We start from the raw sequence: 18,510 nt of genomic DNA on the forward strand, positions 1-18,510 counted from the left end.
GTTACGGTTTAGTTTCAACTAATCCTCATAGGTTATCTAAGAGAAAGAAAGGAACAGAAATTAGGTACTATTTTACAAAGCATTAATTTTATTTCCTTTAGGAATACCTAGAATATCATAAAATATAAATATAACATTTTATATGTTATTCTCTTCTGGAACATATACATAAATAATTTTCTATGATTCTTTAAATTACCCACCTGAAAAAGAAAAAAAAGTTTATTTTTTAAATCATTGAAAATGTCTTGCTTATGTTTTTTTCCTAAGAACTTGAGGAATTACAGATATAGATATACAACCCGGGGTCCAACACGTATACATTATTCTTGGGTTGTTTTGTATGACCATCATGAATGACATAGTCTTGGTCATTGGCCAACATTAGATATAACATTGGACCCATTGGATAAGACTTGGAATCAGTAAACAAAATTTATAGGCGTAGCATTACATCAGATGTGAGAAAATTGTATAAGAAAAATGAAGTGAGACCTAGAAAGGAGACAATAAAGTACTAGACTATCTACAGGCATGCAAGCAAACACATACACACACTCACACCCCACAGCTTGAATTGCTACAGTAGCTGAAGCATAGAATCTAATGTCGACTCTTGTCGACTCTTGGTCCCATGAATAGCAATATGTTTTTATTTATAGGTTTGTGGGTATGAAGAATCAAACCGCAGGACATTTATTCAGAATATTTATGAAGTATGCCTAATAGCAAAATGCAGAATTTTCCCCTCTAAATTCAAAATGGTTTGTATTTTTAAACTCAACAGTATAGTCAGACTCAACAAGAATTTAGAGAAAATTAGTATAAACAAATTGAAATAAAACAGGATGTGCGGATTAAGGATTAGAGTGACCCCAACCGAGTCTTTCTGTTTATTACTTGGATCAAAGTATAAGGAAGACAAAGAAGGACCTAATTTTAATGCCGGTGACCTCGGAATAACCAGCCCTGCAAAGTATCATTTTTCCACTTCCAGGATTTCTCTGGGGAATTCAAATAAAAATTGGTTCCTTTCCTCCTCTGAGAGGACATCTGGTGAGTTTATCAATGGATAGGAATTTGTCTCTCACTGTGAAGAGCCTGTGATGTCTCTTCATGCACACCAGGGGAATGTGGGCTTTTTGAGCAGCTGCAGGCATTGGCGTTTTTTTAGACCCAGCCCCAGACATTGGGTCTGAAGGGGAAATTTATAGCCTGGGTGATGTGCACCGTGAGCTCACACTTTTACTAGACAAATTAGATAGGTTTCAATCCGTGCAGCTGTAAACGATGTCCTGCAGAGTTCCACCTGATCTTTTACAGCTTTTCATAAATCAGTACCTACTGGCCACAGACTGCAGTCATTAAAAAGAAATCATGGAAATTACATGTTTGCTCAGGGGAAACAAAAAATAACTTTCTTCCCTTTCTTCCTCTCTCCTTGTATTTAGGTTTGTGAATTATTCTTTTGTGGATTTTCATACTGCTGCATTAAAGAGGTACACATATATATTTTTCCCATCAACTCCTATTTTATCTGTAAATGGTCATACCAACTAGCACCAGATACTGGGGAACAAATGTCAATAAATAACTGCTAGTCCCAAGAATATCTTCTCATAATGATCTTATTTCAATATTGCACTAGGATTCTAAACTCTAAAATTGAATGTTAAGTTATTCTTTTATAACATAAAAAGACTCCTTTGGGTTTACAGAGGGCTTTATTTTTTATGTATTAAAAATACTGATTAATACACATTGCTTGAATGAATAAGTAGATGCCTACTGAGTCTAGAAGTAAATATTAATAATATTGGAGTTGTATTCTATACCTCTATAATTACCTGCTTTTTGTCTGTGGTTGTGAATAGTTTCAGGGACCATATTAAAACTAAAGGGTAATTTCTCAAAGGCAAAATGTTAATCATATCTACCTTTATTATTGCGTGATATATAAAATAGTAATATACTTTTTCAATACATTTTATAATTTATTGTTAACATTTTAATTTCAAATGGTGTCATTACATTTCAAGGGGAAAATTTTGTACTTGCCAATTTTTTAAATGCGAATTTATGATAATCTTGATTTTTTTTATCTCTAAAGTTAGAAAGTCCAGATAGGAATAAACGAATTTAACTTGTCATCAGTAAGTAAAAATAATTTTAAGTATATATAGTTCCCAACAGGAGACTAGTATATGAAAACACATTAAGGAGGAGTAAAGTCATTGTGTTTATTTTGATTGTCTCTAGGCTTTAAGGACAAAAATCTTAGCAGTTATAGCTATTACATCTGTTTTAATTTCTCCCAATGGTAAAATAACCTGCTTTGATTTTTAAGATTAAAAAAAAAGAGATCACCTGGGTATTTGAAATATTTGCTTCCCTCTAAGAGGTTCTGTATCATATTTGTTCATGAGGAAAGTCACCCTGTCAGTTTCAGAATTGAAGGTCAAAGTCATTTTGAGAAACAGATTGTTTTTTGGTCATCAGACTTCTCTTAAAGGATATAATATTTGTCAAAACAGCAGTTATTCTCAAAAAGAATTATATTTTGTTCTTTTAGAGGTGAGAAGTATTTTATTAATGCTAATTTAGTGCCATTAACAGGTAAAAATTACAAGTATTGCTTATTTTTGTTCCTATTTATTCTGCAACTTAATAAACATAAATCCCTACAAGTTGGCAATAAATGCAATGGAACAATATATTTAAAATCATTTCAATTAAATTAAGTATAATTGGGTCTTCAGAATCTTAGTCTAAATATTTTAAATATATTGTTTAAGTCTTTATATCATAAATTCCTTTACTTTCACTTTAGAACCTTATTCCAAATAAATTGAATGTACTATTTAATTCTTTATGCCAAAAATTTGTATTCTATAAATTTACAATAGTCGTGAAGAATCCAATGGCCTGGCACGTGAAAATTTTGTGAATTTAAAGAACGCGTCTATTTCATTTTATATACATAAATATCCAAAAAAGAAAAAGGCATCGTACGGCCTGAATAGAAGTGAATTAATTCATCTGTTATTTTTCTCTATTTTTAGTCTTTTAAAATTTTTAATTTAACTACATTCATGAAAGTAATTTAATCAATTTATTTAAATCCAAGAGATATATTTTATACATAATGTAAAGCTAATTGTCTATTATACAATACATAAATATATGTAATAAATAATCATACTATATGTATTACATAAATGTATATTATATAAAACTCATCTTCAAAACAGTTGCTTTTAAAAATGAATTTTGCTGGCTTCCCTGGTGGCGCAGTGGTTAAGAATCTGCCTGACAATGCAGGGAACACGGGTTCGAGTCCTGGTGCAGGAAGACCCCACATGCCACGGAGTAACTAAGCCCATGAGCCACGACCACTGAGCCTGCGCTGTAGAGCCTGGGAGCCACAACTACTGAAGCCCGTGAGCCACAACTACTGAAGCCTGCGCACCTAGAGCCCATGCTCCGCAACAAGAGAAGCCACCACAATGAGAAGCCCGCGCAAGGCAACAAAGAGCAGCCCCCTCTCGCCGCAACTAGAGAAAGCCTGTGCGCAGCAACGAAGACCCAATGCAGCCAAGAATAAAATAAAATAAAATAAATAAATTTTAAAAATAAAATAAAAATGAATTTTGTTTATTTTTTAATTTGTATAACAAAAACATATTGTGTAGTAGAGAAAATTTATCATTCTAAGGCCATTTTCTATTTATTTTTCTAGCAATATTTTCTATCAGGAATATCTTTAGGAAAAATTTCTCCAATTCTTACCAATAGGAAGGGAGCTTTACTTTCACCCTTTATACATGTGTATTATGACTATATTTTTCATTTTTTCTGAATTTCTCAAAAGCATTATTTTCACATTGCCTTTTCCTTTTCATCATCCAATTATAACTAAATCTCTTAAAATTTCATATCTCATCTATCACTCTAAAAGAATCAAAATAGTTATCTAAAGAGAATTCAATGTCTTCTCATTGCTTATTGAGTGGCTTTTTTCCTCAGTTGTCTTTTTTTGCCTACGCTTTGGCACCTTTTGATAATACAGTTCATTCTATCCACTTTTGGAAAATTCCTTGGGCTGTGGTTTCTGTAACGGTTGAAATCTCATTCCTAACTCTGGCTGTTCCTGTTTCTACCTACCATTTCATATTTTTTTTGCTCTGTAATGGGTACCGTTCTCCAAAGCTCTAAACAGAGACCACTTTCTTTCTCTCTGGGTGGAAGTGTATACAGTGGGTTATTGTTCTGAGATAATAATTAATGTTGCATACATTTTTCCTTCTAGGATTGCCACCTACTGGCTTGATTGGCTCTGTAGTCCCCTTATAAGGAGCTTGAAATCTCCATAAACTACCACCACACCCTGTTACACACTGTTGAAGCATTCACTCATTTCAATCAGCTTCTTGGCTCTTGTAGATTTTTGAGGTCATGACTTCTGCACTAAGGGACTGAGGCATTTAGATGCTTCAGAAACACTCCTGGCCACACGGCAGCACAGAAGCAGCAAGGAGAAGTTCAAAAGTTCAGTCTGGGAGATTGGGGGAGGGGGTGTGCGTCTCAGTGTCAACCTATGTGGACAAACACCCTCCACTCTTCACTGATTAAAGTCTCCCTATAATCCATGGGATATGAGAGCTTTAACTAGAAATTAAATTATCATTAGGAGAATACAGATGGATATATCGATACTTGTGGTGAAAATCAGCATGACTAGACCAAGATTTGTACCTTCTAAATACATTTCTAATGGTGGTTTTTAAAATTATGTTTGCAGAGAGAAGGCTCCAAATTGGATGCCTAGCTTTAATCTCTCCCCCAGCTTGAGATGTAAATTTCCAGCTTCTTGTGGGACTCACTCTCATTGTGTCCGAAATGCTCATTTGCCTCACAGAGCTGTCCTTCCTACCTCTGTCAGTGGGAGCACTGTTCTCAGAGTCCTCCTTGTTCACCTGGAAGTACTCTCTGATACTCTCTCTGTCACTCTGCACATCTCACCAGTCACCCTGTCTTATAATACTTCATTACAACTTTTTGAATTCACACCTTTTCTTTTTATTTTCTCTGCTCTACCCTAGCATAAGTCCTTCCCAAGACTACTGAAATCACCTCCCTACTCCTTGTCATGAACTATTCCCCTCCAGCTATTCTAGGTATAGCTGCAGAGAACTATTCCACAGGCACAATGTAATATATCATTTAAGCATCTTCAATGGCTCTTCTTTTCCTCATGGACAAAAGTCCAGATTTCTAGAGATGACATTAAATCTTCCATTATCTGGTGAAATCATCTATCTGGCTCTTTTCTCATAATTTCCTTTCTTATGCTGTATTATAGCAGAAATGTATTATGCAATGTAAATGGAAGTATCCTAAGTTTTTGTGTGTTTTACTTTTTTGTACAGTGTTCCCCTAGCCTGGTATGATCTTATCTTGTTATCTGCTGGTAGAAATTTCATCCATCATCCAAAAGTCACTTCTCTGCAACTGCCAGATATTCTGAAAGCTAAAAGTAAACTCATCCTTCCTTCATGATTCCTAAAACCTTGTCTTCTTGCTCTAATAATTACATATTCTGAAGGATATTACAGTTGACTTTGAACAACACAGGGGTTAATTTATAGTCGGCCCTCCCTATTCTTATCTCTTATCTGAGGTTTCTCGGCATCCTCAGATTCAACCAACCACAAACCCTGTAGTAGTGTAGTATTTTCTATTCAAAGATATCTGTCTATAAGTGGACCCATACAATTCAAACCTATGTTGTTCAAGGGTCAATTATATAGTATTTCTGAACTTTTCTTTTCCTCCTATTTTCAAAGGCAAGCTGTTGCAGTCGAAGGCTGTGTCTCTTTACCTGTATAAGCACCACAGGGCCTAGTATAATGCCTCACACAAAGTAACTGTTAAACAAATATTTGTATCTTCATATTCATATAGTCAAAACTTCAAATGTGTTCATGTCTCCTCCAATTGCTCTACTTTTAGGAAAATAAATCAATTACCAGAAAACAAACATAACATAAAATTTAATGTAACTTCCCTTCCCTTCTTACCGCTTCTTGCAACATACAAGTAAGTTTTTAATCTGGTACACCCCGACCATCTGCTTAAACACCTTCCCGACTTCCAGCAGTGATATTCACAAAGACACTCTTCCTGTAAGATTCTTTGGAAATGTTTCTGTTATGAATCATCAACTCTAAGGAAGGCTGAAGAGTAAAATAATGCATTATAGAAAGATTTCTGTAACAGTATATGAAATAAAATTTGCCATAAAACTAAGTAGACACAGGCAGACTCTGGAAAACAACATCCCTATAAAAAATAATAGAATGATGTTGTTTTTCCTAAAGGACTTTATAGGCATAATTCTATACATTGATCTAAATAACTAAGTCATTGAGAAATTTCAATCCTTGGTGCCATCCACAAACTCAGATTGAGACAGTCTCCAAGTGTGTTGAGGAGACTGTTTCTGGAGTTGAGTTGACAGAAAGGGAAACATGAGATTTGCTTAGGAGAAAATTTTAAGCTTTTACCATTATGACTAATGTCTGCAGAAATCTGTATAATGAATAGGAATAAAACTAGAATATTCTTCTAAAAATTGTATGTCTGTTGAAATGAAAATTTATTATTATTCCAGTAAATATGTATTCATGTGCTTAACAGATAATGAATTTCCAGTATCAACATGGTAATACAAAGGCAGCATGGCATCTGATCTCATAGGGCTGAGTTAATTGGAGGAACGGATACATAAAAAGAAAATGCACACAACTGAATTAAAATTATGATGAAGAGCGAGGACATAGTGTAGTGGCCCATGAAAGAATAATGGTGTTGACCTTTAAATCATGTTGCCAGAGAATGCCTCAATTAAGACAAGATGTAGAAGCTGCTTTCTAAGGGAAGATGAATGCAAAGAAGAATCTTAAGACAAAGAGAACAGCATGTGCTACTGTCCTCATGTCTGAAATGCTTTGACTTTCTGAAGGAACTTGAGGTTGGTCACTGAGGCTAGAGTACTATTTAAGTGAAAGTAGCACAGGTTGAAAGGTGGAAATTCCTCTCCCCCAACAAAGCAGTTGCGTAAATCAAATAGTGTCACATCTCTGCTTTAAATGTCTTAATGGGTTCCTCATGCATTTCAAAAAATTCCAAAGTTTTCACCATGACCTGGGTAGCCTCAAGTGTTCTGGCTCCTGTTTGCCTTCTTGTGACAGACTCTTCCTTTCCCTACTGCTCTTCGGTTATGCTGTTGTCCCTCTGCCACTTCCTAGAACTCTCCAGACTCATTTGCAGTTTCTTCTTCCTATGCCAAGATCCTTTTTAAAATTTTTTTTTTTCTTTTTTTGCGGTACGTGGGCCTCTCACTGTTGTGGCCTCTCCCGTTGCGGAGCACAGACTCCGGACGCGCAGGCTCAGCGGCCATGGCTCACGGGCCCAGCCGCTCCGCGACATGTGGGATCTTCCTGAACCGGGGCACGAAACCGCGTCCCCTGCATCGGCAGGCGGACTCTCAACCACTGCGCCACCAGGGAAGCCCCTACAAAATATTTTTATGGAGGGGATGGTTCTTTATAAATCTGGCTTGAACTTCCCTGGCGGTCCAGTGGTTAAGACTCAGTGGTCCCAATACAGGTTCAATCCCTGGTCGGGGATATAAGATCCCACATGCTGCGTAGCACAGCTAAAAAAAAAAAAAAAAAAAAAAAAAAAAATCTGGCTCTTTTCCTTTTTTTAGTTCTCAGCTCAAATATCACCTCCTCAGAGGGCTTTTTCCTCAACCACCCTTTAATAATCTATCACAACCTTTTATTTATTTCCTTCCTATAATCTGTGCTTGTCTATTATCTACTGTACATCTTCTATAATGTAAGCTCCAGGATGGTAGGGACCATATTTGTCTTCATCACTGTACTCCAGCGTCTGCACATGCCTAGCACATAGTAGCTTAGCATATTGTTGAAAAAATGAAGAAATGAATATTTGAATAAAAGAAATGACATTGGAGGAGCAGGGCTATTTAAACAATCAAGAAGAATGTAGCTTTTTTTCCCTAAGTATAATGGAAATTCAAAATTGGTTATAAAGAGGTGACTGAAATTATATTATATGTATATAATTTATCAATATATAATGTATCAATACATATATTGATAGGAAAATTCTGAAGGCTCTGTGACAAGACGCTTAGCATGGGACAAGAATGGAAGCAGGGGACACATCAGGAGGCTACTGCAGTGGTCTAGATCAGAAGCAGAAAAAGTCATAGGAGAGAGTGTTTGCAAGTGAAAAGGGAGAGAAATGGATCATGTTGACCCAGTGATCACCTGGATCAAAGTGTGGAGAGCAAGGAAGAGGTACCAAGACTGGCTATAATCCTGAATGGGTAAATGAATAGGTGCTGGTGTATTCAACCAAATTTGGAAGGCAGTGGAAGGATGAGGCTATCAGGAGAAAATAAAAGGATAAAATTTGAATATTAAGTTTTGAGATGTGTGTGAGACTCTTATTGGAGAAGTTTGGCTGTGAAGGGTGATAAAAAAATAAGGAAGTAGTTGGCAGAGATGTGGGGTTAGCAGAGGTGATGTTGACAAATACCATCTTCTAAATTTCCTTGATGATAAAAATCCCCTGGAGTTTTTATCAAATGTCCAAATTCCATTTCCCTTTCCTGCAGATTCCAAATTAGTAGCTTGGGTTAGACCTTGACATTTGTGCATTTAATAAGTTCTCCTGATGATTCTTGTATTAGGGAAATTTGAGAAACAACGTAATAATAGAACATATTTTTATGGCAATAATCTTGCAGAAATAAAGAGCCTGCATATGCAGGAGAGAGAGAAAGAGCCTGGGTATGCAGGTGATAGAGAGAGAGAGAGAGAGAGAGAGAGAGAGAGAGAGAGAGAGAGAGAGAAAGGATTTGCCTCTGACATTGAAAGGACACTTCCTCTCTTCTAATTCGAGGTAAGAAGAACTTTCCTCTCTTGTAATTAGAGGAAAAAAGAAAAAGATGGATGGGTGCAGGCTCCAGTTTGTTTTTGTTTTGCTGCTGGAATTTCCCATCTGATGGCTTGTATTTTCTCAATAAAGCATGTAGCAAGGGCATCACTGGAAAATTAAAGGGGAAAGGGAATGAGTTTAATCAGTTATGAAAAAGAATAGAATAATCGTTGTCAAAAGAGGGAAAGCAAATTTTCTAAAGAAAAATAAGATCTCTTGAGATTGTTGCATGGTAATTTGAGGTTGTTGTTAATAAATTTATAATAGCACAATCTGCCCACTGTGTATTTTAATGGCAATAAGTAAATATATAAACACAATTTCTAAAACTTTTATATTTAGTGAATTAAGATGGGTGGCACTTCTTAGAAAAATAGTTTCCCTAAAATTGCATGTTTTGTGACAAAATACAGGGGATATATTAAAGTACTAAAAAATACATATTAGGATAAAAATATTCAATGTACTTCAATAAGAATGGAATAGTGAATTGAAGAAAATTTGAATACGAGCGTATATCCTCACATAATATGATCTGATATTAAGACTATTTTCCAACATAGAATTGGATTTAAATATCTCTGGATCATATTACATGAGTTAGTCTTTATATTGATATTGATCCTATGGAAATGGTTTGAATGCTCTTTTATGATATGGAAAGAATTGAAAAGATGTTCTTTTTTGCTACGATTGCTATTGAGTAAAGATCAAAAGAAATGGCTTCAGGGTGCAAAATGAGGACCATATGGCCCAGGAAGGGCAAGTTTGTTACCCTGTTGGTTGTTAAACTGTCAGGTGGATTTCCAGAAAAGCCTGTACAGTCTGTCTCTGAAATTTAGGACAGAGATTCATCCTTGCAGGATAAGTTATCAATAGTTTTACCTACTGAATATATATTACTAAGTTCAATATTAGTGACCCCCCCAAAAGTTATTTCCAACAAATAATCTATGATTCTTTTTTTTTCTATGATTCTTACATACTGATATTAAGACTTTGATTCAAATTTTCTTTATTCATCTTATTCAAAAGTAATGTAAAAACTGGATCATGTATGCTCAATATAATTGTTCCTATTAAGGTAGAAAAATTATATACTCTATTATAAGTGCATTAGCAAGTGCTCTATCAATTTGAAAGTCACAACTCTTGATAATTGTCAGTAAAACCAACAGATGTGCATAAAAGAAACAAGAAAAGAAAACTCCTATAAGGGATTATATTAAATCTTTTACACATGAGTCACTGTAAATCATCATTATGTAGTATGTATACATATCACTTAATACTGTGGATTTTTGTGCACAGTAGGTGTAGTTCCTTTACTAAAACTGTAATTTTCCTTTAAGAACACACATCATCAAAATGTAAAAGAACTCTTTTTCACTATGTGTACAATGAGAATATAATTGACATTTCTCAAAACCATTAAGACAACTCAATGATTCTTACCGTGGAGAATTACGCATAAAGTCTAATGGACATTGTGCATTCAGGGTTGCCTTATGGCTATGGTGTGTTGACATTTGTATGGCTATCCAGGAACACTGACATTATTTTAGTCTTAGTTTTATCCTTCACAGTGTCTAACAAAGTAATTGACACACGATATGGGTTAAACAAATTATTTTTTAATTAAGTAAGGGAAAATTGCATTTTCCTAGCCAGTGTGATGGTTTGGAGGCATTGTTATTATTTTTGAAACTTTATTTTAAATGAGGAATAAATCAGGATTTTGCTAGAATTCCTCACCACTCCAGGAGATTTCCTTTTTTTGTTGTTGTTTTTGTTTTTGTTTAAATAGCAGAGAGTGAAAAGGAGCTATGTGTCCAGGGTTTCTATTGTCCAAATACTCAAGCCTGAATGTATACATGCTTCTGGTCTAGAAGTTAAAAAATACCAGAATTTTATCTTTATCATTAAGTAGCATGAAATTTCCTCCTGAAAGTTTAAAAAGGAAAAGAAAACATGTCTCTCTAATCTTGAGGAATATAAATACCAAAGTATGCAGTTGGGGAAGTGGAAGAAAAAAATTAACATCTTGGAGATAGAAAATACATTCATTTCAGAGTGAGTGCAAGATGCAAAATCAAATGTGTCACCTTGCTGCTGCACTGGTGATGATCTTCAGACTGCCTGGGTTCCGGATAAGCTTGTCCAGAATGCTGACAATCTGCTCAAACTTGGGTCTGTTGTTTCTGTCTTTCTGCCAGCAGTCCAGCATCAGCTGATATAACGCAGCTGGGCAGTCCATGGGGGGCGGCAGTCGATAGCCCTCATCCACAGCTTTAATTACCTGTGTGAGAAGCAAAGTTTCCAGAGACTTAAGAGTTGGAATTTCTTTTACTTCTTCATGGGCAGGTCACACTTATATGACTATTTCAAAGTTAAGTGAAAAAGTGTTCATTTTAAATTTCTTAAAAGGATAGCAGCTTATTAAATAAAAATTATCCATGTCTGAAAATATTATGTAAAGGAAGACTGAGGCAGAGAAAGTGGATTTAGGAACGAAAAGTTTATAAAGTAACTTTCCAGATTAAAATAAAAAGAAACGTTCTATGATATAGGAAATTCAGTAATTTATAAAGAAATTATTATTTGGTAATACAGATTTCTAAGGAAACTATACATGAATGAATGAATGCAGAAAAAATTACCATAGATTTTAGTTATATCACAGTTCAAATGGTACCTCTCAAATCGTAGTAAGTTCCTTTGGTAAAAGCCCACGTGCTGCACAACTAACTGACTATTAGTCCATTTACACTCTTAAATCATGTAAAGTCATGATTTGCAAACTCTACTGTGTATCAGAATCATCTGGAGGACTTATTAATATACAGATAACTAACCGCTGATTCCATAGCTCTGGGGAAAGGCCCGATAATTTGCATTCCTACAAATTCCCAGGCCATGATAAAACTGCTGGTCCAGAGACCACATTTTGAGATCCTCTGATACAGAAGGAATTTGGAAAATAGAGATGTGGTAAAGAGAGTCTGATTTTCCCAGTACCATTATAAAACATGGCTTGTTTGAAGAAGTTCAGAAAGGTTTTTATATCCAAATACATTAAAAGCAATTTTATATGTGGTGAGTAGGAAATGACTAAAAGCATCTCAGCTTTCCTTCTTATGTGTCTTTGAGATCATGCTCAGAGTTTCTGGCTAAGCATAAAAAAACATCTCCAAGTGCTGATCTCACATGCCAATAGCATCTTTTCACTAAGCATTAGCAAAACATGACTTATAAAAACAAAAATCCTTTTGAAAAATCGTATCACAGTTGTAATAGAAAGTTAAAGATTATTTTCTCTATCCAGAGACTTCAATTTGTATAACTAAATTCATGTGCAAGTTTAATACATTATGAGAAACAACATGCTAGTGATTGGTTGTTTTGTCTGGCTTTGGGAAATACTATACTTAAGTAAACAAAATGTTGGCCCAGATGCATTAATTAAGTCTACAAAGGATGGCAGACATGTGTATCTTACTAATGTTACATTGAAACAATTTTGTAGCAAAAATACTTCAAACATTCTCTGATATCTATTGGCTATCTTGTCAGGCACTTATTTTATAAAATTTTATTACAAATGTCTTCACTTTGTCTCATTTCAAAACCCGGGCTTGAGGGAAAAATGTAAATCCTTCAGAGCAACTCATTTGATATCTTTACAAGATTTGGAAGCAATTTCATTTCTTCTAAGTATTCTGTTTCAATGTCACAAACAGGGAGCCACCTGGTTTCATTATGCTCCACTTCCTTGCACAGCTTGATCTCTTAATCCAAACCCATAACTCATAGACTACAAATACTTACATCCTGATTGGACATCTCCCAGTATGGTCTCTCTCCATAGGACATCACCTCCCAGAGAACGATCCCATAACTCCATACGTCACTGGCTGATGTGAATTTGCGGTAGGCTATAGCTTCTGGTGATGTCCACCGGATTGGGATCTTCCCTCCCTTGGAATATAAAATCATATATACATACACGATCAATGACTAAAACATATAATATACATTACCATCTGAAATCTGACTGAATTTGTCAGGGTATTTCTTTTCTGAAATGGAATGTGGGTTTCTTCTGATATATCTTGATCTTCTTCTATTTTAATACCAAGGAGTGAGTTGCATACTATTTATTGCAATATTTTCTCAATCAATTTGGGAAGATTTTGAAATGATGAAAGGGAAAAAACATTTGAAAATTGCTAAAATGTTGACATTTTATGTCAATTATGGCACGTTTATCAGTCTGTAGCAAAACAACTTGAAGTAGATATGCTATATTATATATTAGAATTGAATGAGGTATCTCAAATCAACCTTTATTGATTTAACATAGATTTATGCATGAACAAACAACCTTAGAGCAGAGTGTGAATTAAGTTAATATTTGTAAGGAACTTACACCACTCCTTGATGCTCCTAGGTTCTTAAAGGTATTTGTTAATTAAATAAATTCAAAATAAAATTATACATCTAAAAAAACCTCTCTTCAAATACATTAATCAATCATCTTAATAATTTACTCAGTGCCTCACTCCATCATTAACCACTGAAGTACCCTCCCTGTACTAGGTAAGCACCATATGAGCTAGAAAGATATAATAATTACATTCTGAAAACTTATAGTCTAGAGGAGAATATTGCTTCTATGAGTTATGGGAGATATAAAGGTATAACTCCCATAGAATTTGCTCTCAGTTTAATAAATACATTTAATAAAGATGTGCTGAGTAGCAACCATATGGGAAGTATTATGCTAGTCACTTTGGGTGAGACAAATATAAAAAACACACTGGTCCTTCTGTTTGAGAAATATCAAGCAAATAGGAATGATAAGCAGTTGTTGGAAATAACTAAATGCAGAAAGAAATAAGTATCTAACACTTTTCTTCTCAAATTATACAATGCATATGAATCATCTTGGGCTCACTCTGATTAAAATGGAAATTCTGATTCAGTACTTCCAGAATGTAGGCAGGGTCTGCATTTCTAAAAAGCTCCAGGTGATGCTGGGGCTTTTTAGAATTGCAGACCCTGCCTACATTGAGTAGGAAGATAGTAGTGGAGACTGCTGTGCTGCAGAGCATGGAGCCGAGATTCTCATTAGAGAAACTGAGGAGGTCACATATGAATTGAGCCTCATAAGGTACATCAATTTTTGATACAATAAAAAAAGGGATGGATGTTCCAAAGAATTCACATCATCAAAATTTTATGGCATATTCATCAAAGTGTGTTCTATTGACATTGTACCTCATAGCACTTCACTGGTTCTTAAGTAATGTTCAAGGGTGACAATATATTGCTTTAGAGAAATGGATTGGCAATTTGGGAGGTAAATTATTAAACCTTATTATGCCTGAATTTCCACATCTGTTATTTGGGAAAGTAACAGTGCTGGTTCATAACATTGTTGTGAGGCTAAACGACAAATTTCAGTAAAATCTCTAGCATGGTTCCTGACACACAGTAAAGCCTCAAGAAACATTAGCTTAATACTCCCATACTCTGATGGAAATAGCATAAATCAAAGCACAGAGGAGGAAAATATATGTTCTGGAAAAACGGTTTCCAGTGTGATAATCCTACAGAGAGTGTGGAGGCATGCAGTAGGAGAGGATGGGAAAAGGTCGAATTGGGATTTAATCACAGGTACATTGAGCAAGTGTTATCCCGTAGAGGAGAGTGGTATATGTGATTGGAACTATCTCAGTAAACTTGACACTTTTCTTCGATGTTTTCACACAAGTGAGCTATTCAGAAAGAGTACTGCCAGGAGATCTTTGAAGGAGGTTGGGCTTACACTGGGTTTTGAAGGATGCATGAAACTGTAGAGAAGTGAGCACAAAAAGGAGGACTGAGCACAGTCTTCTTGAGAAGATACCAACCTAAGGGTCATCCATGATTTATACCAGTGCAGTAAAATCAGGTTGGAGAGATGGGAGCTAGACCAAGAGAGTTTTGGGAGTTGGTGGGAAACACTACAGAACTCAACGTGCACTGGAGTTAAGATTGTCCAGAACTAGAAAAACAGAATAGAAAACTCTATGGAGATGAGAGGGCATATGGTCTTAGAAGTTGCCCCTTTCTTGTCTCTCTCAATTACACTCACTCATTCATTCTCTTTTTTATAGTTTGTATATTTTTTCAACAAAAATTTAAAAGCTACTTTTTCATATTTAAATTTGGAGAGTCTTTTTCCTAGCCTAATATTGCCCTTTCTCTACCAACACATTCAATGTTAATAATAATAATAATATTTTTTAAAAACCAAATTAACTTAATTGCACCTGCAGAGTCCAGATTTGGGTTTTAAGGAATCAAGATTTCAAATACTACCCCATAATTGTGATAAAAACAGAACTACACATGTGACATTTAGCTATTATAAATCTATTCAGGATGCCAAATGGAATCATTGGGCATACATTCTTTCCCTTTTAAAGAACTCTGAGAGTTAACAGAAGTCAAACAAATTGTACTCATATGGCAAAGACAAGATGATACTTTAAAATCTCAGCTGAATGTCTTATCTCTGCTACAGACACTTTGCCATTTCCTTTCCTTTGCCCAGAAACAAATTACTAATAGCATAAAAATGGCACTAAAAGAGAGAGAGAGAGAGAGAGAGAGAGAGAGATAAAGGAAGAAAGAAAGTCCTTTCCATGTTGAAAACTTTGCATCTATTTAGAAAATATAAGGCACAGATACGTGTCACCTTATCAAGATTCCTTGAAATAAAAATACAGATATTAGGGAAAAAATCAAAACCAATAGATTGATGACAACCATGAACAATAAGCCCATTTTTTGTGTTTTACTTCAACCAGGATTACAATGGTACATGCTAAAGTTGTTCCATCTTCAGTGCTTTATCCCTGTTTTCCAGAGAGGACAGCCTTGTCACTGAGCATATTTTAATAAAATGTCTAAAAATAGTGAAATACTGAAGTGTTTTTTTTTTTTAATTTTTTTTTAGGAAGGACATAGCTACACCTATGTCGAAGGAGCTTGGAAAGAGAATCTCTTCACTGGTGGTTCTGCATACAGACATAAAGGCCATTGGAGGGACCTCTGATGCCATAGCCACACCCATCTCTTTAGCGGAAGCTTCACTCTTTCAATTCTTGACTAAGACCTGTGCAGTGTGTTTTCTAATGAAGCACATGGTTACAGATTCAAGCAAATTATTTCCAGAACCATTTTCCCATCAAATGCTGTCTATTTGCTGTGTAAATCTTGTTAAAACATTGTTTAAAACCCACACAAAAAGGAAATGTGTTTGGGAAAATGTATGGTAAATTATTTTAATCAAAACACTTACATGTTGAATTCTGCTCTTACTGATGTGCTTTGTAAGTGTTGCAGCCTGACGAATTCACACACACAAAGACCCAATTATTGGAATAACAAACTTCAAATTTTCCAGTATAACAATTTTTGAAACTCACTGGCTTATCTAATAATTCTTACGTTATCTTAAACTTTAATCACACTAATTCTTTTTTTTTTTTTTTTTTTTTTGTGGTATGCGGGCCTCCCTCTGCTGCAGCCTCTCCCGTTGCGGAGCACAGGCTCCGGACGCGCAGGCCCAGCGGCCATGGCTCACGGGCCCAGCCGCTCCGCGGCATGTGGGATCCTCCCAGACCGGGGCGCGAACCAGGTTCCCCTGCATCGGCAGGCGAACGCGCAACCACTGCGCCACCAGGGAAGCCCTCCACACTAATTCTTAACAAAATATTATGGCTTTGGCACCGTAGTCACCTGTGAAATGACAAAAGCCTTCCACTACAATATTTGCTGGCTTGGGAAATGCAGTTTATAGCCTTTTTACTAGTTTGTCATTCAGGTTTTTGTGTTTTTTTTTTTTAACATCTTTATTGGAGTTTAACTGCTTTACAATGGTGTGTTAGTTTCTGCTTTATAAAAAAGTGAATCAGTTATACATATACATATGTTCCCATATCTCTTCCCTCTTGCGTCTCCCTCCCTCCCACCCCTCTAGGTGGTCACAAAGCACTGAGCTCATCTCCCGGTGCTATGCAGCTGCTTCCGACTAGCTATCTATTTTATGTTTGGTAGTGTATATATGTCCATGCCACTCTCTCACTTTGTCACAGCTTACCCTTCCCCCTCCCCATATTCTCAAGTCCATTCTCTAGTAGGTCTGTGTCTTTATTCCCGTCTTACCCCTAGGTTCTTCATGACCTTTTTTTTTCTTAGATTCCATATATATGTGTTAACATACGGTATTTGTTTTTCTCTTTCTGACTTACTTCATTCTGTGTGACAGACTCTAGGTTCATCCACCTCACTACAAATAACTCAATTTTGTTCCTTTTTATGGCTGGGTAATACTCCACTGTATATATGTGCCACATCTTCTTTATCCATTCATCTCATTCAGGTTTTTAATCTAAGCTTCCCTCTGGCTCCTCGCTGCATCAAAGCTTGAGTTGCCACCCTTATAGGAAAGCATAAGGAAGGGGGAGATTTTGATTTTTTTTTCCCATTTTATTCCAAACATGTTATTCTGAACACATAATGAATGAATAAGTGGCATTCAACCAGCTCAACAGCTAAGCCAGTTTGCAAAATTAAATGTTTCCTTACCTAGAACTTTCCATTGATCAACTTTTTAGTGTATTAGTCCTTTTCTTAGTGGCTGGGCTCTGTTCCAGGTCACTGTTTAGTGAGTTCATATACTTAAAAGTAAATATATTTATGTTAATTACAAGAAGAAAACTCTTAATTTATATTTTCCCATATGATATTCATACAACTCATTCTAAATGAACAACTGTGGCTAATATGAACTCATTACTTAGAAGAAAGTGTAAATGAACAAGTATTGTTTGCCTTTACTCAATACTGTTATTGGAATCCCTAGGTAATTAGCTTTTAACCCTAGAATTTTAACCCTGGAACATTTAGCTTTCTCATTAGACGACTTCCATTATCTGCTTCCAGGTGTTTTAGACTGATTGGTTTTGCTCTGAGAATGAAGTGATAATCATATTCAAGACTCTCCTACTGCCCCTAGCCAGCCATCTTGTTAATGACACCATCCATCACTGGATGAGGAAGAGAATAAAGATGACTGAGGATTATTCATTATTATTTAGGGATTATTTTGTCATTGGCAATAGATTTATAATATACATAAAGCAACAAATAAAGTGTCTAATCTTTCATAGAGTACTCAATAAATGTTTTGCCCTTTCTTCCATTCCAATTCCCTTCAAATAGCTAGCACACTTTTAGTATTCATGTAAAGAATTTATTAAATGAAGATATAAGGGAAAGCTCATTGCCAACTACAAAGTATTATTCAAATTTATCATTCGTTGCTAAAAATACATCAGAGTAAGAAGAGTTTTATAATTTTTTTTACTTTTTCCATGATCAGTAAACAGCCAGTCACTCTGGTTCAAATGAGAGAAAAAT

General features: G+C 35.4%; 1 protein-coding gene across 3 annotated transcripts in view; it reads right to left on the minus strand.

Moving 5' to 3' along the window:
* Positions 1-18,510, minus strand: part of EPHA3 (EPH receptor A3) — a 362,563-nt gene that overhangs the window by 9,594 nt on the left and 334,459 nt on the right. For all 3 annotated transcript variants that reach the window (XM_055086086.1, XM_024120412.3, XM_024120411.3), the window contains 2 exons: positions 12,865-13,014; positions 11,142-11,335 (listed from right to left, as the gene is read on the minus strand). In XM_055086086.1, coding sequence (XP_054942061.1) covers positions 11,142-11,335; positions 12,865-13,014 — 344 coding nt within the window. The remainder of the gene's footprint in view (positions 1-11,141; positions 11,336-12,864; positions 13,015-18,510) is intronic.

This window comes from Physeter macrocephalus, chromosome 1 (genome assembly GCF_002837175.3).
Source record: "Physeter macrocephalus isolate SW-GA chromosome 1, ASM283717v5, whole genome shotgun sequence".
NCBI classification, from domain to species: Eukaryota; Metazoa; Chordata; class Mammalia; order Artiodactyla; family Physeteridae; genus Physeter; species Physeter macrocephalus.